This window comes from Ambystoma mexicanum, chromosome 13 (assembly GCF_040938575.1).
Source record: "Ambystoma mexicanum isolate Mex_15411 chromosome 13, UKY_AmexF1_1, whole genome shotgun sequence".
Lineage (NCBI taxonomy): Eukaryota > Metazoa > Chordata > Amphibia > Caudata > Ambystomatidae > Ambystoma > Ambystoma mexicanum.
The window spans coordinates 767,424,393-767,446,105 of NC_090938.1; the positions used below are offsets into that span (position 1 = coordinate 767,424,393).

Consider the following 21,713-nt stretch of genomic DNA (forward strand, 5'->3'; position numbering starts at 1 on the left):
ACACTGCAGCATGCCCAAACCAGGAGGAAGGAGGGTTGAACAACAAGCGTCCCCCAGAAATCTTCGGGAAGAGTCTGGACTGCAGAAGTGGCACTCCTAAAGCTGACTGCGACCGGCCACAAAAAGGTTCTAGCAGATCTACCGGGCAAGCACCATCAACAGCCACCATGACGATATGTGGCTGGCAAGGGCCCGACTGTACACCCAACCAAACAGCACGCCCAGGCCGGTACCAGCACCACAGAGACCCCGGCCGCCATTACAGCATCCAATACACGTCTCACCACGCAGGCAGCCTGCGCTCTAACCACGATGATCCCAGGGGACGAAAAGGCAGTCGCGGACACCTCGATATATGACTATGATGAAAATCCGAATAGTCACTACGACCAGAACACGGGGCGGCACCACAAGGCAAGTCTCCAGGACAACTACAAACCCCGTCCACACAGCACGGGTACTCAGGGGGATGGGAAATAAATTTACTTCCCTGCCCCTACAACAGCGGCACTTGAATGTCAAGGCCACCAGCGCAAAGGTTGACTGAAACTGGAAAGAGAAACACAAGATCAGGACTGCCCAAGAAGAGCCCGCACTGGACAAGCTTGCCAGGAGGGCACGTAGGCCTCGGCGTGGGTACAGAAATAGAAAACAGCGAATGGGGACGAGGTCAAGGAGAAGACCACGACGGCCACCGGAACACACAAGAAATAACACCACTCCCTAAAAAGATGATAAGCAAGGGGGGGGTGTTGTGACATGCAACGTGACCAGCCCACCTTAAGAGGAGAATAGGGAAGCCACGGACAAGGGAGGGGGCAGGAGGAAGAAGGGCTTGTAGCGCCCGGGAAGGCAGAACTCTGTAGAGGGAATAAAGAGCAGTTGAGTTCCTCCCTGTCTCCGTGTACTTATGTGGATGGTGTGTGGGGCCTAGAGCACTAGTGCTCACCAGAAGGGAAGCAGAACAGAACACAACAGTGGGTTATCCCACCCACCCATACTTCAGCCACACCCCCTTGCTAGAGCCCCCCTCCATTCTGAGTCCCACTTGAAGCACTGGTTTCAATACAGCTTGGGGCGGAAAGCAAAGAGCAGGAGGTCGCAGGAACAGCCCGCTCCCTGCCCCGCTCCACTGAGCAGAGGTGCCTGGACTTAAATGTATAGACGGTTACAGCTTAACAACAGGTGAGCAGTTTCTCCAGCAAGCCCACACCTACTGGGTGAAAATCGCAGAACAGCCGGCTCACTGCCCCGCTCCACTCGCTGGTTTATTCTGTTACAGGAGACTTGGGGTACAGAGAAGTATACAACTTAGCTGTAAACATTATCACCCTCACTTTTAACGGGTGGCACTGCAGAATCCCATTCCCAAATACTCTTTACGTTCACTGGTTTATAAGGCCTTGAATCAGGGGAGGGTTGAATGGCTGTACATAGCAAGGTTTCCATTATATGTTGTGTATTCTTTTGGGGGGCATTATCAAAACCTCTTCTTGCATTTGCGCACATGCTGTACAATTGCCAGTGCCCAGTGTGTCATTTCTCAGGCTTCCTCCATAGGTTTATTTACACGGGATATTACACACACACTTGCGCGCACGCGCACACACACAAACTTTTTCTACGATGGTTGTTTTTCATTGAATAATTATTTGCATTTAGAAAGTGACCCTCCCCGCCATATCCAAGGATTCCAGCCACGTCGGTGAACTACACGGGCAGGAACAAGGAAGCCACCGGCAGCAATCTGCCCATCTGATTGGACAATCAATCCTCACCTATGAGGAAGAAGCTTACTGTCCATGTCCAGAGTGAATGCGTGTATGCAGGGGATTTATAGAGCGCAACCCTAGCTGGGAAGCAGCGGAGCGCTGTACAGAGGGGATGCACCCTGGGGTTTACACATAGGGTGTGGAGGCGGCAAAGGTGCTGAAATGGGTAGGAGGAGCAGGGGCAGAGCGTAACTCTAGCTGGGAAGCAGCGGAGCGCTGTACAGAGGGGACACACCCCAGGGGTTACACGTAGGGTGCAAAGGTGGCAGAGGAGCTGGAATGGGTAGGAGGAGCAGGGGCAGAGCGCAGCCCTAGCTGGGAAGCAGCGGAGCGCTGTACAGAGGGGATGCACCCTGGGGTTTGCACATAGGGTGTGGAGGCGGCAGAGAAGCTGGAATGGGTAGGAGGAGCAGGGGCAGAGCGTAACCCTAGCTGGGAAGCAGCAGAGCGCTGAACAGAGGGGACGCACCCGGGGGTTACAAGTAGGGTGCAGAGGCGGCAGAGAAGCTGGAATGGATAGCAGGAGCAGGGGCAGAGCGTAACTCTAGCTGGGAAGCAGCGGAGCGCTGTACAGAGGGGACGCACCCTGGGGTTTACACGTAGGGTGTGGAGGCGGCAGAGGAGCTGGAATGGGTAGGAAGAGCAGGGGCAGAGCGTAGCCCTAGCTGGGAAGCAGCAGAGCGCTGTAGAGAGGGGACACACCCCAGGGGTTACACGTAGGGTGCAGAGGCGGCAGAGAAGCTGGAATGGGAAGGAAAAGCAGGGGCAGTAGGGGCTCCGCGTTGGGAGAAGTAGGGTTGAGTGGAGCAATCAGCGATTGGCAAGACGTTCTTTACAGAGTAGGAGGGTCTTCAGGTCCTTCCTGAACTGTAGGATGGAGGGGGCCAGTGATCTCTGCACGGGTTATAGACCCCCCTGAGCAGAACACATTCCATAGAACAGGTTACTTGAACCATGTTCGTTCTCAGTAGAGGGGCTCTCACGATTTTGTATTTTTGGAAGACTTGGGGTTTCCTCCTAAGTCACGAAGGGTAATCCAGACGTGGACCCCTTGCTCACTGTGCCTTAGAGTGACTCATCTTCACCTAAGTGATGAGGCCCAACAAGACCAAAGCACATGCGTTGGGTTGCTGATGGTACTCGTGTTCAGAGGAGAATTGCCTTTCCGTGCTGGACTGCCCTTGTGGGAGGGACCAGACGCATATGCAAATGGGTATTTCCATTTGTGAATGGTGCAGTGAGCTAAACAGGGTTGCAGACCCTCCTGAGTGTAATACGTTCCCAAGAACAGGTTATTTGAACCATGTTCTTTCTCAGTAGAGGGGCTCCCACTATTTTGTACTAGCTGCATTGGTACTTCGTTCCAGAGACAGGGTTCATTACTGTAACATTTAATCATATTAAATAGCCGTTTTATACAGCACCAAAACAATCTGCCAACCAGAGGCGTTGCTAGGAGGGGGGGGGCTAATGGGGCTATAGCCCCTGGTCTTTTGGTTGTAGCCCCGGATAAAATCTCAGGAGCTACAACCAAAAGGCTAGCTAGCCCCCAGTCCCAACAGTTCCAACATCAGAGTAGCCCCGGGTCTTTTCCAGACCTAGCAACACCCCTGCTGCCAAGTGAGAGCAGCTCCAGGGAACTCAAGAGGCCAAACCAAAGCAATCTGCCAGACGAGAGCAGCTCCAGGGAACTCAAGAGGCCAAACCAAAGCAATCTGCCAAATGAGTGCAGCTCCAGGGAACTCAAGAGGCCAAACCAAAGCAATCTGCAAAGTGAGAGCAGCTCCAGGGAACTCAAGAGGCCAAACCAAAGCAATCTGCCAGACGAGAGCAGCTCCAGGGAAATCAAGAGGCCAAACCAAAGCAATCTGCCAAATGAGTGCAGCTCCAGGGAACTCAAGAGGCCAAACAACACAAGCAATCTGCCAAGCGAGAGCAGCTCCAGGGAACTCAAGAGGCCAAACAACACAAGCAATCTGCCAAGCGAGAGCAGCTTCAGGGAACTCAAGAGGCCAAACAACACAAGCAATCTGCCAAGCAAGAGCCGCTCCAGGGAACTCAAGAGGCCAAACCAAAGCAATCTGCCAAATGAGTGCAGCTCCAGAGAACTCAAGAGGCCAAACCAAAGCAATCTGCCAAGCGAGAGCAGCTCCAGAGAACTCAAGAGGCCAAACCAAAGCAATCTGCCAAGCGAGAGCAGCTCCAGGGAACTCAAGAGGCCAAACCAAAGCAATCTGCCAAGCAAGAGCCGCTCCAGGGAACTCAAGAGGCCAAACCAAGGCAATCTGCCAAATGAGTGCAGCTCCAGGGAACTCAAGAGGCCAAACAACACAAGCAATCTGCCAAGCAAGAGCCGCTCCAGGGAACTCAAGAGGCCAAACCAAAGCAATCTGCCAAGCAATAGCAGCTCCAGGGAACTCAAGAGGCCAAACCAAAGCAATCTGCCAAGCGAGAGCAGCTCCAGGGAACTCAAGAGGCCAAACCAAAGCAATCTGCCAAGCAAGAGCCGCTCCAGGGAACTCAAGAGGCCAAACCAAGGCAATCTGCCAAATGAGTGCAGCTCCAGGGAACTCAAGAGGCCAAACAACACAAGCAATCTGCCAAGCAAGAGCCGCTCCAGGGAACTCAAGAGGCCAAACCAAAGCAATCTGCCAAGCAATAGCAGCTCCAGGGAACTCAAGAGGCCAAACCAAAGCAATCTGCCAAGCAATAGCAGCTCCAGGAACTCAAGAGGCCAAAGTGGGGATTTTTGGAGTTAGCATTGGAGATATTTGGGTCCAAATGAGATATATATATAGGTCTCCTCTTAGGCAAGAATGAGAAGGTGCAGGTGATACTTGGGGTGCACATAGTGAAGCAGGATGCCTTGGAAGTGGGCATTTGTGTTAAAGGAGGACCCCTCTTCTCTAAAGAAGTCGTTTTGGCAGCCGTGCCTGGTGCATTTTTTAATTGGAGGAGCATAAATGTTTCCCACAAATAATCAGGATCAGCTGTGCGTAGCTAGATAGCCTGAAAAAAACGTTTAAAATAATGAATTAAAATGGTGCATTTTATAACACACTTTCTGTGAAAAATTGGGTAAAAGGCCACAAAGTTAGCAATCAGTTTTTTAGGGTTGCTTAAGAAGAAATCCCATAGATTCAAGTCACCAACAGTGCACAGGAGCATTTCCCAAAGCATTTTCATGATGTCTTTTTCACAATATATGCCAGTATAAAAAAACATGTTCCTGCTGGCTGTGCCAATACATATCCATGCTGACTCCACTGGCTGTGCCAATAAATATCCATGCTGATGCCACCAATATATGCCAGCCTTCCAATATCAGAGCATACTCATGTTTGCTTTGTGCACAATATCATCAATGCTACTATAAGAAAACATGCTCATGCTGGCTCTACCAATATATGCCATTGTCCCCATGTAAGAACATACTCCTACTAGCTTTTGTAAGTAGAAATGCCATGTCACACTAAGAAAACATGCCCCGACTCCCTGCACCAATTAAGGCCAGTCTGCCATGTACAAACACTCATGATGACTTTACCCTTGGTGCCAGTAAACAAATCCAATGCCACAGAAAGAAAATGTAGCCAGAAAGGCTGCACCAATGCAGAGTAGTCTGTCCACATAATAATGTTTATCATGTCTGCTTTACACTTGATGCTCAGTAACAAATGCCATGCCACAGTAAGGAAGCATGTATAGACTGGCTGCACCAATGTAGGCCAGTTTAGCCCTGTAATAACACTTATCATGTTTGCTGTACCCTAGATGGCTGTGAAAAATGGCATGCTACAGTAAGAAAATGTATCCAAACTGGCTGCACAAAAGGTGCCCTGTTTCAGCCCGTAATAACACTTATCATGTTTGCTGTACCTTTGATGGCAGTGAAAAATGCCATGCCACAGTAAGAAAATATATCCAAACTGTCTGCACCGAAGTAGGCCCGTTACTGACTCTCCTACCAGGAAGCCACCAGAAGGACTCTGGCTCCCCCATTCATTAGCACCAACCTTGAGGAGGAACTCTATGGCCCGCTGTGGACTGCCCTCTTCTGCCCCCGCTCTCTGGAAAGAGTGGTTTATGGGCTGAATAATGCTTCTCCTATTGATGACAGGTGCCACAGCCCACTGCACGTCTGTCTGGGTGGTAGCACCTCATTCACACGCCCCCGGTCAGGAGGGACGACGCTGAGGGACTGAGAAGGCTGGTGGCTTTTCTGGAGTGAGAGGAGGACCTCCCAGAACTGATGCAGAGCCTCCTTTCCCGTTTGAAACAGGCGGGCACTCCTAAAAGATGGTTGTGTCTAGCTTGCTCCAGTGTAGCAATGCAGAATGGTAGTTAAGGTGCTCCACATCCCTCTCTAGAAGAAAGGAGAGTAGCAGAGAGTGGGTGCGACCATTGAGTAGATCACCATCTTACAGACATCACCATTCACCCCCAGCTCAACCTTCGGTGTCCATCACTGTTTCAGCAGCAGAGTAGAAGGCCCTCATGACCAAGACTGTGAATGCTGCTGTTGATGCTCAGCTGCCTCTGCCTTGCCCAGTCCCTCAGACCCCCACCCCTGGTCCATAGGACCATCCACTGGGGGCTGCAGTGGGCCTGGATGGCTCAGAGAATTAGGAGCCTGAGTGGAAAATAATTGTGACATTTCTGAGAAAAGAGATTATTGAGGAGGTCACAGCCAACTCTTGCAGAACCTGGACCTGAGAGATACGAATGCTCCCTAGGTGGGGAGAGGAACACTGTATGCATACAGCCGTTGCTTTACCACCCCTCCGACGGGGCTGCCATTTCTCCAGAACATGCAAAACATTATCTTCAGAGAGTGGAAGGGTTCCTGAGAAGGCAGCTATACCCAGAGGGTGGGCCAGACTCTATCCCAACCATGGGTTTGTTTTTACAGAGTTCCCCTAAACACTCAAATTTAACTTTCTCCTTCTTTGTTTTACAACACACACGCTGGTGCCTGTTCTCAGCCTGTTATCTGCCAGACCCCCTGGTCTTCTAACTCCTACTGATTTAAGGTAAACTTCCAAGCTCAGCTGTATTTCACCTTGCTCACATATAACGCGTGTACGCCTCATGAACATTAGCGCCATACGGCTCGCACGAGAGACTTCTCCACGCCAGATCTCCTTGTCCACGCTACTGGCCAACAAACATCCCCTCTGAGGCGTCCTTCTAAGTGACCACTATGCTTATACCATGGCTTTGGTGTGAATTACTACCTCTTCGCTATTGTTCATATGCATGCCGCACGGCACTTTGATGAGCACCACCCGTACAACTGTGATGTCCTCCTACCAGCATTCGATTCTGTACTCATCTAGGCGGCCCAGCCTCTGAGTTACCGATTACATCTGCACTTGCACTCTCTTAGCCAGTATAGTTAAACTTCTGCCTCTGAGACCTGATTGCATTTGCTCTTGTACCTACTTAGCATGCTTAGCTGAATCATTGCTATTGAGTCATTGACTACACCCATCATATTAGCACTTAGTATCTAGGTGACTCTTACTACCAGATTGTCCCTACATGCTAATACTCCTAGCATACATCGTGCTTTGTACTTGTTACCAACGGCTCTCACCGACTACTAATGTGGCACTTTAGATAGGCCTCCTATACAACTGTGTATCTACCAGTGACTTACACAGTCCTACTGAGGACTATCCTACATCTACTCACCATGCTAGATGTTAACCTGCCTAACACCCTGCCCCCGTTGACATCAGTAACACATCTGACTACATCTGTATCACGCCCATGTGATACACTCATTAGAAACCTCAGACTCCGTGCCAGGCTAACTAAACTGCATGAACCTCCCCGTAGGTCTCTTCCCACTACCAACATCAAAACTAACTTCCAGCAGATCTGCAATCCTCGCTATACCAGACCACCTCCTTCACCTAATTCCAATACCTACCCAACTCAGAACATTAAGCCTACTAACACACCTACTACTCCATCTCCCCAAGCCAAAGAGGTCTCTAACTCTCCAACTATCGTTGGAGCACTCCTGAACGTGAGATCGCTTGTTGCCCACGCCCTTGACATTGCCGACTTAATTTCAGAAGGCAACCTTGACTTTCTCGCTATTACAGAGACGTGGCTACACAATGCAGCAGGACCCTCGCTCATGCTAGCCATCCCGGATGGCTATACGATTATCAGAAATGACCGAGAAGGTGCAAGAGGCGGCGGCATCGCCATAATCTCCAAAACAAGCCTCTCACTTAGACTAGTACCCACTCAATCGATCCAATCTTGTGAGACCTTATCCGCTAAACTCCAGATAAATAATAATCAAACTCTCACCATCCACCTTTTATATAGACCCCCAGGCCCCTTAGGCACCTTTGAAGAGGATCTCCACAACCTTCTCACTAATAACCTTAAACCTTGTTCTCAAATAATCCTCCTTGGGGACTTTAACTTAGGTTTCCATGATACCAAGGATACTAATGCAATAATGGTAGCCAATACTATTCACGCACTAGGCCTAACTCAAAGAGTTGACAAGCCTACGCACCTCAAGGGAAGAACGCTAGATTGGATAGCTGACTGTAACTGCTTAGCCACTATCCTATCCATAAGACCCCTACCTTGGACAGACCATTCTTTAGTGTCCTTTAACCTAGCCACTGCCAGACCCATCCCCATAGTCCTTCCTATAGCACCGCCTTGCTTAACCAGAAATAAAAAATGCATTACGGTAGAGAAAGTGATCCCAGCTGTATTACCGACCCTCAATGCATTATCAGCTAATCTAAGCCCCAGCACTCTAGTACAAGAATTCAATGATATCATGCTCGTCACCCTAGATAAACTGGCACCCCTCAAACTCAGATCAAGTAAACCAAAAGCCCACCTAAATAAATGGTTTACGCCACAGCTAAGAGACTTGCGCATCCTGAAAAGGAAAAGTGAAACTACCTGGAGGCTCTGTCCTTCAGTCGACAACAAAGCCAAACTAACCTCTCTCTCCTCACTCTACAAAAAAGAAGTTTGCCAGGTTAAACATAACTCGTATGATGACCGCATAGCCAACTCTAACTCCAGCATGAAAGAGCTCTTCTCTATTCTAAAGGAACTTGAGTCTCCTATCGCCACACGGACGCTTGCACCAAGGACAAACCTTGCTGCACAGATATCCAGCATGCCCTAACAAACAAAATTACTACTCTCCAAAATAAAATCCAACAAAAAAAAGAAGTACTTAAAATTCAGAATTCGCCCAAAACGCCCAACACCAATAATTTATTGCCTCACAGTGATTCCTTCCACTTCTCTAAATTGACCACCTTGGAAGTAGAAAAAATTATCCTGTCGCTTAAACCTTCCAATTGTAAAGGTGACCTCTGCTCAGCACAGTTAATCTCACCCCAAATCTGGTCAGATCACCATCTAATTTCATTCTCCTTGGACACTACCACCCCCAAACTACAACAACCGTGTGCACCTCCTGCACTTACCAGAAACAAAAAATATGACATTAGACAAACTACTCCCCGGCATCATGCCCACTCTGGACGCTCTACCTGACAACCTTAACCCTAACAGCCTAGTGGAAGAATTTAACAACATCATGAACAAAACCCTTGACGACATCGCACCACTCAAGCTCAGAAACAGCAAGCCAAAGAGCCACCTGAACAACTGGTTCACCCCCCTCTTAAAAAATCTAAGATTAGAAAAAAGGAAATGGGAAAATACGTGGAAAACTAACCCCAGTCCAGAAAATAAACTGAAACTAGTCAACATCTCTTCTCATTATAAAAAAGAAATCATCCTAGCTAAACAAGAGACCTACAATAACAGAATCACACAAGCCAAATCATGTACAAAAGAACTGTTCGCCATACTCAGAGAACTGGAAAACCCAATAACACCTCAAGATAACTGTCTCAAAGACAAAAAGTGGTGCTCTGAAATCCAGCAAGCCCTCTCTAACAAAGTCCGAAACCTCCAAAAGAAAATAGAACTAAAACGCGAGACCTTAGCACCCAATATATTACCGCCTATTAAGACACCTCCTAACTCCAAACCCACTACGCAATTCCACTTTTCCAAAGTCTCCATACTAGAAGTAGAGAAAGCAATACTCGGTCTAAAACCGTCCAACTGCAAAGGAGACTTATGTCCAGCACAACTCATCAAAGATGCCGCACGAGATCTAGCACCATTTATCACTAAGTTAATTAATGCCTCCTTTACCACAGGCATTATCCCCAGTAACTTAAAAGAGTCCTGGGTGCTCCCACTCTTAAAAAAGGCTACTCTAGACCCCACTATACCCACTAATTATAGAACTATTGTCTTGTGTTGAGAGTCGTGAAGATATAGAAGACCTCTGTCCCCAAGTGCCGCACAGGGAGAACCACTAAATCACTCCCTGTGCAACCTTTGCGGCCACAGGTGGAGATAATCCGAAGCCGGAACCGAAGTACTAGGAACCCCAAGGCAGCTGTGGAAAAAGGCAATGATTAGATACCAAGCAGTCAGGACACTACATACAATAATCCGAATACAGTCAGAGTCTTACCGGGGATCTGATGAACGGGATGGAAAACCTGAATGGGAGGATGGTTCCGGGACTCATGTAGGCAAAAGACCCACCCTGCGGGATAGGTCTAGATGTACCTCGCCAGTCTCCACCTGGAGAGTGTATTGAAGAGGGCCCCAGGTAATTAGGTGGCAGCCACCAACTGAAGAGTGAGATTCCCCGTGTAGAGGTGCAATCAGGGAGGCCCAACAGAGATCCGTTGCAGACGAAGGTCTGAAGCCAGGAAGAGCAGTCTACACCAAAGGGATAAACAAGAACGAGATCCAGAGGAAGTCCGTAGTTCAGTCCGGGGTCAGGAGCCGTGATGAGCAGAAAAGCCGATGTAGCCAAATCCAAACGTGATCCACAAGAAGTCCAGTAAACATAAGCCAAGTCCAAGGAAGCCAGGTAAGCAATACAGGAAAGGAAGTCAAACAGAGTACTCCTGGTAAACCAGCTGTGAAGCGTAGGATACCGGCACTGCACTGCTTAAATATCGTCCACTTCCTGGTCACATGATGTCAACCGGAGTCACGTGACCGCGAAACCGGGGCACGTGACCGTTTCCTCGGGTCACGTGATCGGGCCACAACAGCACGAGCGAGTGTGTTACTGCTCGAGCGGTGGCCTAATCTCCAAGGCAACTGCCAATGGAGAAACGGCCGCAATCGTGACTGCAGGGTGTATGGCGTTTGTTTGGCCAGCGCGCGAGCCAACCGGGGTTGCCTACGTGAGCCCCGGGAGACAGGTGAATGGGAGGGGTAGGACACTGGACTGGGTATCGAGGCAAGGTCGTAGGAACTACCCGAGAACATGACAGAGCCCCCCCTCAAAGGCCCACGACCCCGTGGGCAGGAAGGATGTTCCCTAGGAAATCGGGAGACCAATCGAGGGGCATGGACATCCGAGGCGGGGACCCAGGTGCGTTCCTCCGGACCATAACCCAACCAGTCAACAAGGTACTGCAGGCGACCCCGAAGGAAACGGGACCCCAATATGCCCGAGACCTCGAAAACATCAGGTGCATCCAGGGACACGGGGGCAGGAGAAGGGCGAAGACGCGTCGAGGATGGGCAGGGCTTGAGGAGGGAGGTGTGAAACACAGGATGTACCCGCCAAGAGGAGGGGAGAACCAGGCGATAGGCCACCGGGTTGATGACATGGGAGACAACATAAGGACCCACAAAACGGGGCATGAGCTTGCGGCAGCCCTTCAAGTGGAGATGACGGGAGGACAACCAAACCCGGGACCCAACGGGATACAACGGGGCCATGGTACGCCTAGCGTCTGCGGAGGCCTTCATGGATGCCTGTGCCTCCTGCAGATGAACGAGGACCTGGGTATGGAGGGCTGACATGTCTCGAACGCAGGCTACTGCTGCAGGGTTCTCGGTGGGAGAAATATCGGGGATAGGGAGGACCCTGGGATGCTGGCCATACATGGCGTAAAACGGAGAGAGACCCGTGGAGGAGTGAGTAGCGTTGTTGTAGGCGAACTCAGCGTAATGTATGTTCTGGAACCAGGTTGATTGTTGGTGTAGCATCAAACAACGCAGATATTGCTCCATGGACTGATTAGTTCTCTCGGTCTGGCCATCGGTTTCCGGGTGATAAGCGGAGGAGAACCGGGCATCGATACCTAGAAGAGCGGTCTTCCATTCGTCACCCTTTCGGATGCGGACGAGGTTATATGCCCCCTGCAAATCCAGCTTGGTATAAATGGAGGCGTGGGTTAACCGGTCCAGGAGGGGAGAGATGAGTGGAATCGGATAACGGTTCTTCACCGTGACGGCGTTAAGCCGACGGTAATCCACACAGGGGCGAAGGTCCCCTTCTTTTTTGGGCACGAAGAATATGGGACTGGCCGCAGCCGATTTGGAAGGACGAATGTGACCCAAACGCAGCGCTTTATCAATGTACTCCTTAAGAGTCAGGTCTTCCGATAGGGACAAAGAATAGATGCGGCCTGAAGGTACCAAGGCCCCAGGCACAAGGTCGATCGGACAGTCATAGGAGCGGTGAGGAGGGAGTACTTCAGAGGAGCCCTGATCGAATAACAAAGTGTAATCCTGATAAGCCACAGGGATGGGAGCGGTGACTAAACCCACTATGTGTGAGGCAGGGGGAATATCGTCGCCCAGTATCGTGAGTTGGGCGACAGCACCGAGTGCTAATGCTGGTGTGTCTGTTTCACTGTCCACGGGGAGGCAGTAGTTCTGACAGAGTTCAGATTCGAAATGGACGTGTCCCGTACCCCAATCTATATGCGGGTTATGTTCTCGTAACCAGGGTATGCCTACTATGACGCCGAACTGAGGCGTGGATATTAGATCAAAATGGAGAATTTCTCTATGGACTGACAGGATAGTGAGGACGAGGGGGGTGGTCTGTTGCTTAATGGGACCAGAAGCGAGTTCCGTCCCATCAACTGCTTGAACCGGTTCGGGTCGGGGTTTATTGATCAGAGGTAGGTTCAATGTCCGAGCCAGAGCGATATCAATATAGTTCCCGGAGGCCCCGGAATCGATAATGATCCGCACGGGGTGGATAATCCCAGGGGCAGGTTGTATGGTGGCATCTACCTGAATGGGCCTAATCTGACCAAATGATGGAACGATTTTCGGGGAAGGGCATGGGGAGCTCGATCCTACCCCCGTATCTAGGATCGAGCTGGATGAAAAACCTGCTTCTTGGGTCTGGGTCTCCGGGGACACTCCTTCACAAAATGCCCCCCTAAGCCGCAATAAAAGCAGGCATTCTCAGCCCTTCTGCGCTCCCTCTCTCTCGAGGTGATGGGACTCCTAACACCTCCTATTTGCATCGGCTCGCCGGTGGCTTCAGAGGACGACGACGGAATAGCAGAGCTGGCCGTTTGGGAAAACCCGGCCTCAGCCCTGCGTTCGGAGCGTCGTGCGTCTACTTGGAGAGCCAGGTCCACCAGGGCCGGGAACTGGACTGGCAGAGACGGTACCATAGCCAAGGCGTCTTTCATAGGACTGCTTAGTCCTCTATAGAACACCACCGATCTCTTACTTTCAGGCCAGGAGGTCTCTGCTGCCAGTTGGTTAAATCTTGTGATGTATTCAATAAGAGAGCCCCTCCCCTGGGACAGGTCCAGTAGTTCTAGATCATGGGATTGTGCTTTATACCTGGTGTCGAACACTCGGGACATTTCCAATACTAGCTGATCGAAATCATAGAGGGCAGGATGGTTGGTTTCTAACAGCGGGTTTGCCCAAGCAGCAGCCGTGCCGGCTAGGTGAGAGAGAGTGAATGCCGCCTTGGCGGTGGGTTCCGGAAAAACAAGGGGTCGACACAAGAAGTGCAACTTACACTGGTTAAGGAAAGTCCTAAACCTTCTTGGGTCCCCATGGAATTTTTCTGGGGCAGCCAAAGGAAAGGGTGAAGGCAAAACCACCGGAACAGGAGCCGAGGGAGTCGGGATTGGGTGTACAAGGGGTATCGATGCTGGAGGGGCGTCTCCGAGCTCCGGGTCCAAGGGTAAGGGGTGTTGGGTGCTTTGTAACAGGTCAAGACGCTGATGGACCGCGGTATTAGCCGCCACCATATCGGCTCATAGTAACGTGATTGCTTGGATGACAGCAGCCAAGGGGTCTTCGGCGGCACCCTCCATATCTTGCACGACAAGGCTTCACAGTCTGTCTTGTGTTGAGAGTCGTGAAGATATAGAAGACCTCTGTCCCCAAGTGCCGCACAGGGAGAACCACTAAATCACTCCCTGTGCAACCTTTGCGGCCACAGGTGGAGATAATCCGAAGCCGGAACCGAAGTACTAGGAACCCCAAGGCAGCTGTGGAAAAAGGCAATGATTAGATACCAAGCAGTCAGGACACTACATACAATAATCCGAATACAGTCAGAGTCTTACCGGGGATCTGATGAACGGGATGGAAAACCTGAATGGGAGGATGGTTCCGGGACTCACGTAGGCAAAAGACCCACCCTGCGGGATAGGTCTAGATGTACCTCGCCAGTCTCCACCTGGAGAGGGTATTGAAGAGGGCCCCAGGTAATTAGGTGGCAGCCACCAACTGAAGAGTGAGATTCCCCGTGTAGAGGTGCAATCAGGGAGGCCCAACAGAGATCCGTTGCAGACGAAGGTCTGAAGCCAGGAAGAGCAGTCTACACCAAAGGGATAAACAAGAACGAGATCCAGAGGAAGTCCGTAGTTCAGTCCGGGGTCAGGAGCCGTGATGAGCAGAAAAGCCGATGTAGCCAAATCCAAACGTGATCCACAAGAAGTCCAGTAAACATAAGCCAAGTCCAAGGAAGCCAGGTAAGCAATACAGGAAAGGAAGTCAAACAGAGTACTCCTGGTAAACCAGCTGTGAAGCGTAGGATACCGGCACTGCACTGCTTAAATATCGTCCACTTCCTGGTCACATGATGTCAACCGGAGTCACGTGACCGCGAAACCGGGGCACGTGACCGTTTCCTCGGGTCACGTGATCGGGCCACAACAGCACGAGCGAGTGTGTTACTGCTCGAGCGGTGGCCTAATCTCCAAGGCAACTGCCAATGGAGAAACGGCCGCAATCGTGACTGCAGGGTGTATGGCGTTTGTTTGGCCAGCGCGCGAGCCAACCGGGGTTGCCTACGTGAGCCCCGGGAGACAGGTGAATGGGAGGGGTAGGACACTGGACTGGGTATCGAGGCAAGGTCGTAGGAACTACCCGAGAACATGACACCTATTACTACGGTTCCGTTCCTCTTGAAGATACTGGACAAGGTGGCATACATCCAAATCCAGAACTTCCTGGAACAAAACCAATTATTAGGCTCCCGACAATCTGGCTTCCGCCCTCTTCACGGCACAGAAACTGCACTGATTGACCTGAAAGCCCAAATAGACAAAGTACGAGATTCTGGAAAACCAGCACTCCTCCTGCTACTAGACCTATCGGCCGCTTTTGATTTAGTGGACCATAAAGTCCTATGTAACCACCTAGATTCAGCAGCACACTTCTCCACTGAGGCTATAGCATGGATACAATCCTTCCTTAGTGACCGCACCATGAGGGTTTTCTCACCTACAGCAGCGGCAGACCCCATCCCTATTACCTGCGGTGTGCCACAGGGATCATGCGTTTCACCAACGCTATATAACATATTCACTAAGCCCCTGTTTGATGATTTGGACCATCTGGGTATCACGTATACTAACTATGCTGACGATACCCAGATCCTCCTCCCACTCACAGGGGTTTACGAAAAAGATCTAGCTATGGTGAACAAAATATACAGTATCGTTCAGGCATGGATGGCAACCCATGGCCTATGCCTGAACGATGATAAAACTGAGCTTCTTATCCTAGGCACCGCACCCCTCATCAATAAACTAAGTACAAATTACTCTTCCTTTACCATAGATGGGAACTGCATACAAGTTGCCAAAGAAGTTAAAACATTAGGGATCTACCTTGATTCTACCTTATCATTCTCCAAACAGGTAAACTCCCTAGCTTCCTCAACAGCCTACACATGTAAGCTCATTAGAGCAGGGAAACAATTCCTTTCTCAGCACAGTTGTCTAACACTAGCCAGAGCCCTTATCATCTCTAAACTAGATTATTGTAACGCACTATACATAGGAGCCACTAAATCCATCATCAACAAAATCCAGATACAACAAAATAAGGCCCTCCGAGCGGCATTGAACATCCCCAGGAGAGAACACATTACAGCAATAAGAAGGAAACACAAATGGCTCTCCACCCATGAGAAAATCAGACTCAAAACTGCATCTCTCACACACAAATCTCTACATAACAAAGCCCCTCAATACCTAAAGGACAGATTCACTAGATCACACCCCACAAGACAAACCAGACTTGCCTACACCAATCGCCTACAAGTACCACGCTTTAAACTGACCACCATAAGCGGAGCTAGCTTCCCAGTCAAAGCTGCTCAATTGTGGAACGAATTACCCACTACCGCAAGGCTAGAATGCTCTTTTTCCAAATTCAGGCAAATTGTAATTAACTGGCTAACGACAGAAACTGCTAATTGAACCTATGATAATGCTTACGCCTGTTTGCTACACAGCATCTGCACCATACGATTGTAAACTTGTATTGTAAACTTGCACCTGTAACTGGTAATTTCTGTAACTTGTAACTGTAACCTGTAACTTATGCTCTAAGCTGTACATATTCTTACTTTCTACGCCCTTATACCCCAGGGTCCAGTGCGCATAATAAATACTAAACAAACAAACAAACAAAAGACGCTGCCAGAGAATTATCGCCCTTTATCACCAAACTGATTAACGCCTCCTTTGCCTCAGCGACCATCCCTGCCAACCTTAAACAGTCCTGGGTACTCCCCCTACTTAAAAAGCAGACACTAGACCCCCTCATCCCTACTAATTACCGCCCTATTACTACGGTACCGTTTCTTCTCAAGATTCTGGACAAAGCCGTCTATAACCAAATTCAAAAGCATCTAGAACTACACAACCTCCTAGGAGAGAGACAATCGGGCTTCCGCCCCTTACATGGAACCAAAACTGCCCTTATTGACTTGAAATCCCAAATTGACGAGTTGCAAGACAAAGGGAGAACAGTACTTCTGCTACTCCTTGACCTCTCAGCCGCCTTTGATTTGGTGGATCATAAAGTCCTCTGTAGTCACTTAGATTCGGCTGCCCATTTCTCTTCGGAAGCCATCAGATGGATTGAGTCATTTCTGAGTGAAAGAACAATGAGAGTATTCTCCCCCTCAGCAGCGGCAGATCCCACCCCCATCTCATGCGGTGTCCCCCAGGGCTCCTCCGTTTCCCCAACTCTATACAACATCTTCACCAAGCCCTTGTTTGATGATTTGGACCATCTCGGTATCACCTACACTAATTACGCAGATGATACACAGATCCTCCTCCCGCTTTCTGGGGATCATGCTAAGGACACGGAATTGGTGAACAAAGTATATCTTATCATCCAGGCTTGGATGGCCACTCATGGCCTCTGTCTGAACGATGATAAAACAGAGTTGATTATCCTGGGCACTCAAACTAATATCAAAAAACTAGGTCAGGAATTCTCCTCATTTAACATAGACGGGAATATCATCCAAGTGTCCAAGGACGTTAAAACCCTAGTATTCTATCTTGAGTCTACCCTATCTCTTGACAAACAACTAAAATCCCTTGCCTCTTCCACGGCTTACACGTGCAAATTAATAAGAGCCAGTAAACCTTTCCTTTCCAATAAGAGCTGTTTAATCTTGGCTAGAGCCTTAATACTCTCCAGGATTGACTACTGCAACGCTCTCTAGACCGGAGCGAATAAAACTATAACGCAAAGACTACAAATATTACAAAATAATGCCCTGAGAGCAGCACTAGGCATAAACAAAAGATCCCACATCTCTGCCGCCAGATGCCATCACAACTGGTTGACCACTGAGAACAAAATCACACATAAGATGTTATCCCTGACCCACAAAGCCCTTAATAACTCCGCCCCCAAATACCTGGTTGACAAATTCCACAGGAGAACATCCCTCAGACCAACTAGAGCTGTCAATTCCAACTGCCTGACAATACCGAACTTCAGACTTAAAACGATCGGAGGTAATAGTTTTCAGGTAAAGGCTGCAAAGACCTGGAACTTACTACCACAAGACTTGAGAGTGGACTCACCCTACCCTCGCTTTAGAAAAAATGTCATCGAACTCCTCACCTCGACTGACCTCAGCTGACCTCACATGACCTATGTCACTTACAACCCTGATTGCCCTCAGTTGAACCTTGTATATTTGTAACTGTGTCCCATGTATATTTTGTAATTATCTGTGTCCTATGACCTCATGGTACTTTCTACTGTACATTCGGCCATGATGTAACCTGTAACGCGATTGACCTTTCTCGAATTTGTAAACTTTGTAATTACTGTATTTTATATTGCACGCTATGCTCCGATGTAACCTGTAAGCTTTGCATTTTCTTGCCTCTGTGCCCTGCTACCCCTGGGTCTGGCGCGCATAAAAAGTGAATAAACAAACAAACAGACATCAGTGGCCACTCTGGATGCGGCTCCTTCTGACCCCATCAAAAAGAAGGTTGAGAGCCTATGGGGCCTCTAAATTGGGTCTCATAGCCAACACATACCTGGGCTGTACCACCCAGTCCTTGCTGAAGGACATCCATCTTCTGGCCTCCCTCTTAGATGAAGGGGCAGACTCTGCTGATTACTGGAGATCCTAAAGAAGGACATTAGACATCTCCCATGACCTCTTCAGAGCCATCACCCGCCAGAGTGTCAGAGATTCTGGCTAGGCGACAGTTCTGGCTTTGTATACGGAAGGCAGAGGCCTCACAGAGAGCTATTCTGATTTGACTGCCTTTTCTTGGAGAACCTCTGATTGGCTCAAAGTTGGGGGAACTGTTAAGGAGGCACAGGATGGGAACAGGTGATCTTCCTCCATCAGACCTAAGACATCTACGCCCGCAGGGGTGGTTACAGGTACCAGTCGCTGGATGATTTCAGAGGGTGCGAGGTCCTCAGAGAGGTCGCTTTCAAGGCAGGAGCACCTTTAACCCTATCCCTGCCAGAACAAAGCTAGTCATGCCCTGTCAGCTTCCAGACTGCCCGCAAGTCTCCAGTTTCTCTCCTCTGATTGCCTCGTCCAGTGGTGGGGAATTGCCTGCAATATTTCCAACCCATTTGGGAAAAGGATGTCTCCAAGGCCTAGGTCCTGGACATTGTTCAAGTGGGCTACATCATACAGTTACTTTCATTCCCTCAGACTCAGACTCCCTCAGACTTGGTCACCCTGTTAGAAAATATTTCATAATTGTATGTAATTTTCCCTCCATGTGTCAACCCCCAAATGTGTTGCTGCTGTTTAGACACCATGTACTGACTTTGCCAGAGAAGCACAGCCTTCAGCTGCACTCCTCTGGGCTTTTGCTCACTTTTTATGGGGAAACTGACATGCCCTTAAAACAGTCAGTACTGGGAGACTTTGTTTCCCTTAGTCCTTTTCTCATGTTGCAACTTTTGTGCAACATGTAACAAGTGTGCAATGTATTTTACCATACAGCACACTTGGGTCTATAGTCATTTCCAAAGGCCCTAGATACTCTCGCTGGACTTTTTATGAACTGTGCAGATGTGTCATGGACAGGACTGGTAGCAGCTATCTTTTCGCATTATTTTTAACCCTTTTCTGCCATGTTAACTGCGTTAACCGCGTTTGGCACGAATAGGTGGCCTGGCTCCAAAATCGCCATGCCACGAGGTTCTTTGTCCTGTCCTTTGGCCATCTTGCCCCTTCACCTTCCCCAGGTCGAGGTCAGTCCGTATTTGGTCATGCACTTTCCCGCAAATCCCAATGCTTTCGCGGGCTTCTGCATGCCTTGTGTGTGTGCCTCCAGGATGTGGGCTGGAACGTCTGGTTCCAATACACATCCTGGGTGCCAGAGAGTCTGGAGTGCCATGAATGCCTGGGACCACCGTGGTCCGTGATTGGTCCACGTATGGAGTGTGTGTTTGTGAGCAGATCTCGCATTGGGTCCTCTCCATTTTGGCGCAAAGGGAACTTTGGATAAGAGGAGGCTGAAAATACCACTACCAGGTCGATCTCCTGAGTTCACACCGAGCAAAGGATAGGATCCAAGTATCCTGCAACAGGAAGCCGAGTCGAGGAACCGCTGGTGACCCGCTGGAAGGTTTGGCACCCTGAGCCCGTTGTCGTCCTGTGGGACCCCTTTGCATCTGGTCGTCCTAGAAGGTCTGCGAAGATGCTTCGACCCATTGGAATAGTGGGACCAACTATTCTCGGAATCTTCATCAAAACCTGCAAGTAAGCTTTCTCGGAAGTGTCCCTGGGCCAACCAGTGGACTTACCAGCTTACCCAGTTGCTTTGCTCTGTCACCACCGCCATTTTGAGGAGGCCCTCGAAACTTGGTATACTGCTAGCTCTGTGTCCCCGGCACCATCACACCGAATTTCGTACACTTGGCGTTCCCAGGTCTGAAGTGAGACGAGTGCGCCAGGACCAGAGTAAACGCGGATACAGTGTTGCCCTGCCGCGGCAACGTCCTTTGCAAGTTCACTGCATTTGTGACCCTCTTGCCCCTGAAGCCTGCTGCAGTGAAACTGGGTCAATTCTTCCACCCGGAGTGGAGAAATCGCCACTGTCCCATTTGGGAATCATCGCTGTATCTCAGGAACTGAAAGGTGCTGAGACGTCCTTTTTGTCGCATTCGAACCTGCCAGCGAAGTGGACTGAACTGGCGAAGTTTGGGCCCTCTTGCGTCGGGGACCGGTGAATACTCCATACCCCAACCGGTGGCCCCTAGCACAATGGCCCATTTTTACACACAAGTGGTCCCTGAGGGTCCCTCTCCTTTCCACTGCTATTGCAAAATAGCGACTCAATCCCGCACTCTCGAACTGCCACTGCCTTCAAGTGGAGGTCCTTCTTGAATAGTGGGAACTTGTTCTGCATCGCCTCATCCACCTTCCCGAGCTGCTAGAGATGCCTGAAGAGACCCCCCCTTTGGCCCATTGGCAAAACCGTGTGCACTGACATTGCATGTACTATTGAGCACAAGGCTCCTCTCTTCTTAGGGCTTGGACTGCCTCTTAGTTAGGTGTATTGTTGATGTCAAACTGGGCCTTAAGACTATCTGCACTGCCTGTTTCCTCCCCCTCTAGGTTGTCAATATATTTCATGCATTTAACCCTTTAGACCCAAATGGTCTTGTATATATATTGTATTGAGTGTGATGTATTGGTTTACCTAGTGTTACTGTGATTCTTTTGCTATAATTTTAGTTACAAAGGCCTTGTAATAAATGTGTCTATAAGTAGACCTGGTGGGGGCTTATTCACATGTGCTGATCCATCCTGGCAACCAGAAGCTCTATCCGTTTGCTGAGGAGGGTCTACAGCTTCAGTTGCAGGTTCTCCCGTTCATACGGAGGTCAGCACCATACGTGTTCTCTAAGGTCCTGGACCCCCTTATGGGTCTCCTTCACTAGAGGGGAGTTGCACTCCATCCGTACCTTGACGATTGGTTAATACATGTCCCAGCTCTGGTCCACTGCTCACGGGACCCTAACTGGTCTGCACCACTCTGACTCGCTTCAGGTGGCTCCTAAACTACAAGGAATCATCACTGCAACCGACCCAGATCCTGGAGTGTGTGGGTGACTTATTCAACACATTGAGGGCCTTTGGTCTCCTTTACCCCGACCAGGGCCGGCAAGCTCCAATCACAACTCTTGGCTTGCCTGGGGACCAGAAGGGCTTCTGCGCTACAGTGGCTGACCATTTAGGGTTGCCTAGCAGCAATGGTCTTTGTCGTCCCATGGGTGAAATGCCATCTCAGGCCTCTGGTGAATCACCTT

The 21,713-nt window shown here is 49.7% G+C and overlaps 1 protein-coding gene across 1 annotated transcript; it reads left to right on the forward strand.

Annotated features, from left to right (window-relative positions):
- Positions 1-312: 312 nt before the first annotated feature.
- On the forward strand, positions 313-4,531 carry LOC138520544 (sporozoite surface protein 2-like). The gene is made up of 2 exons (XM_069632888.1): positions 313-457; positions 3,444-4,531. Exons 1-2 carry the CDS (start codon positions 313-315, stop codon positions 4,529-4,531), a joined length of 1,233 nt encoding a protein of 410 aa, XP_069488989.1.
- The last annotated feature ends 17,182 nt before the right edge of the window (positions 4,532-21,713 follow it).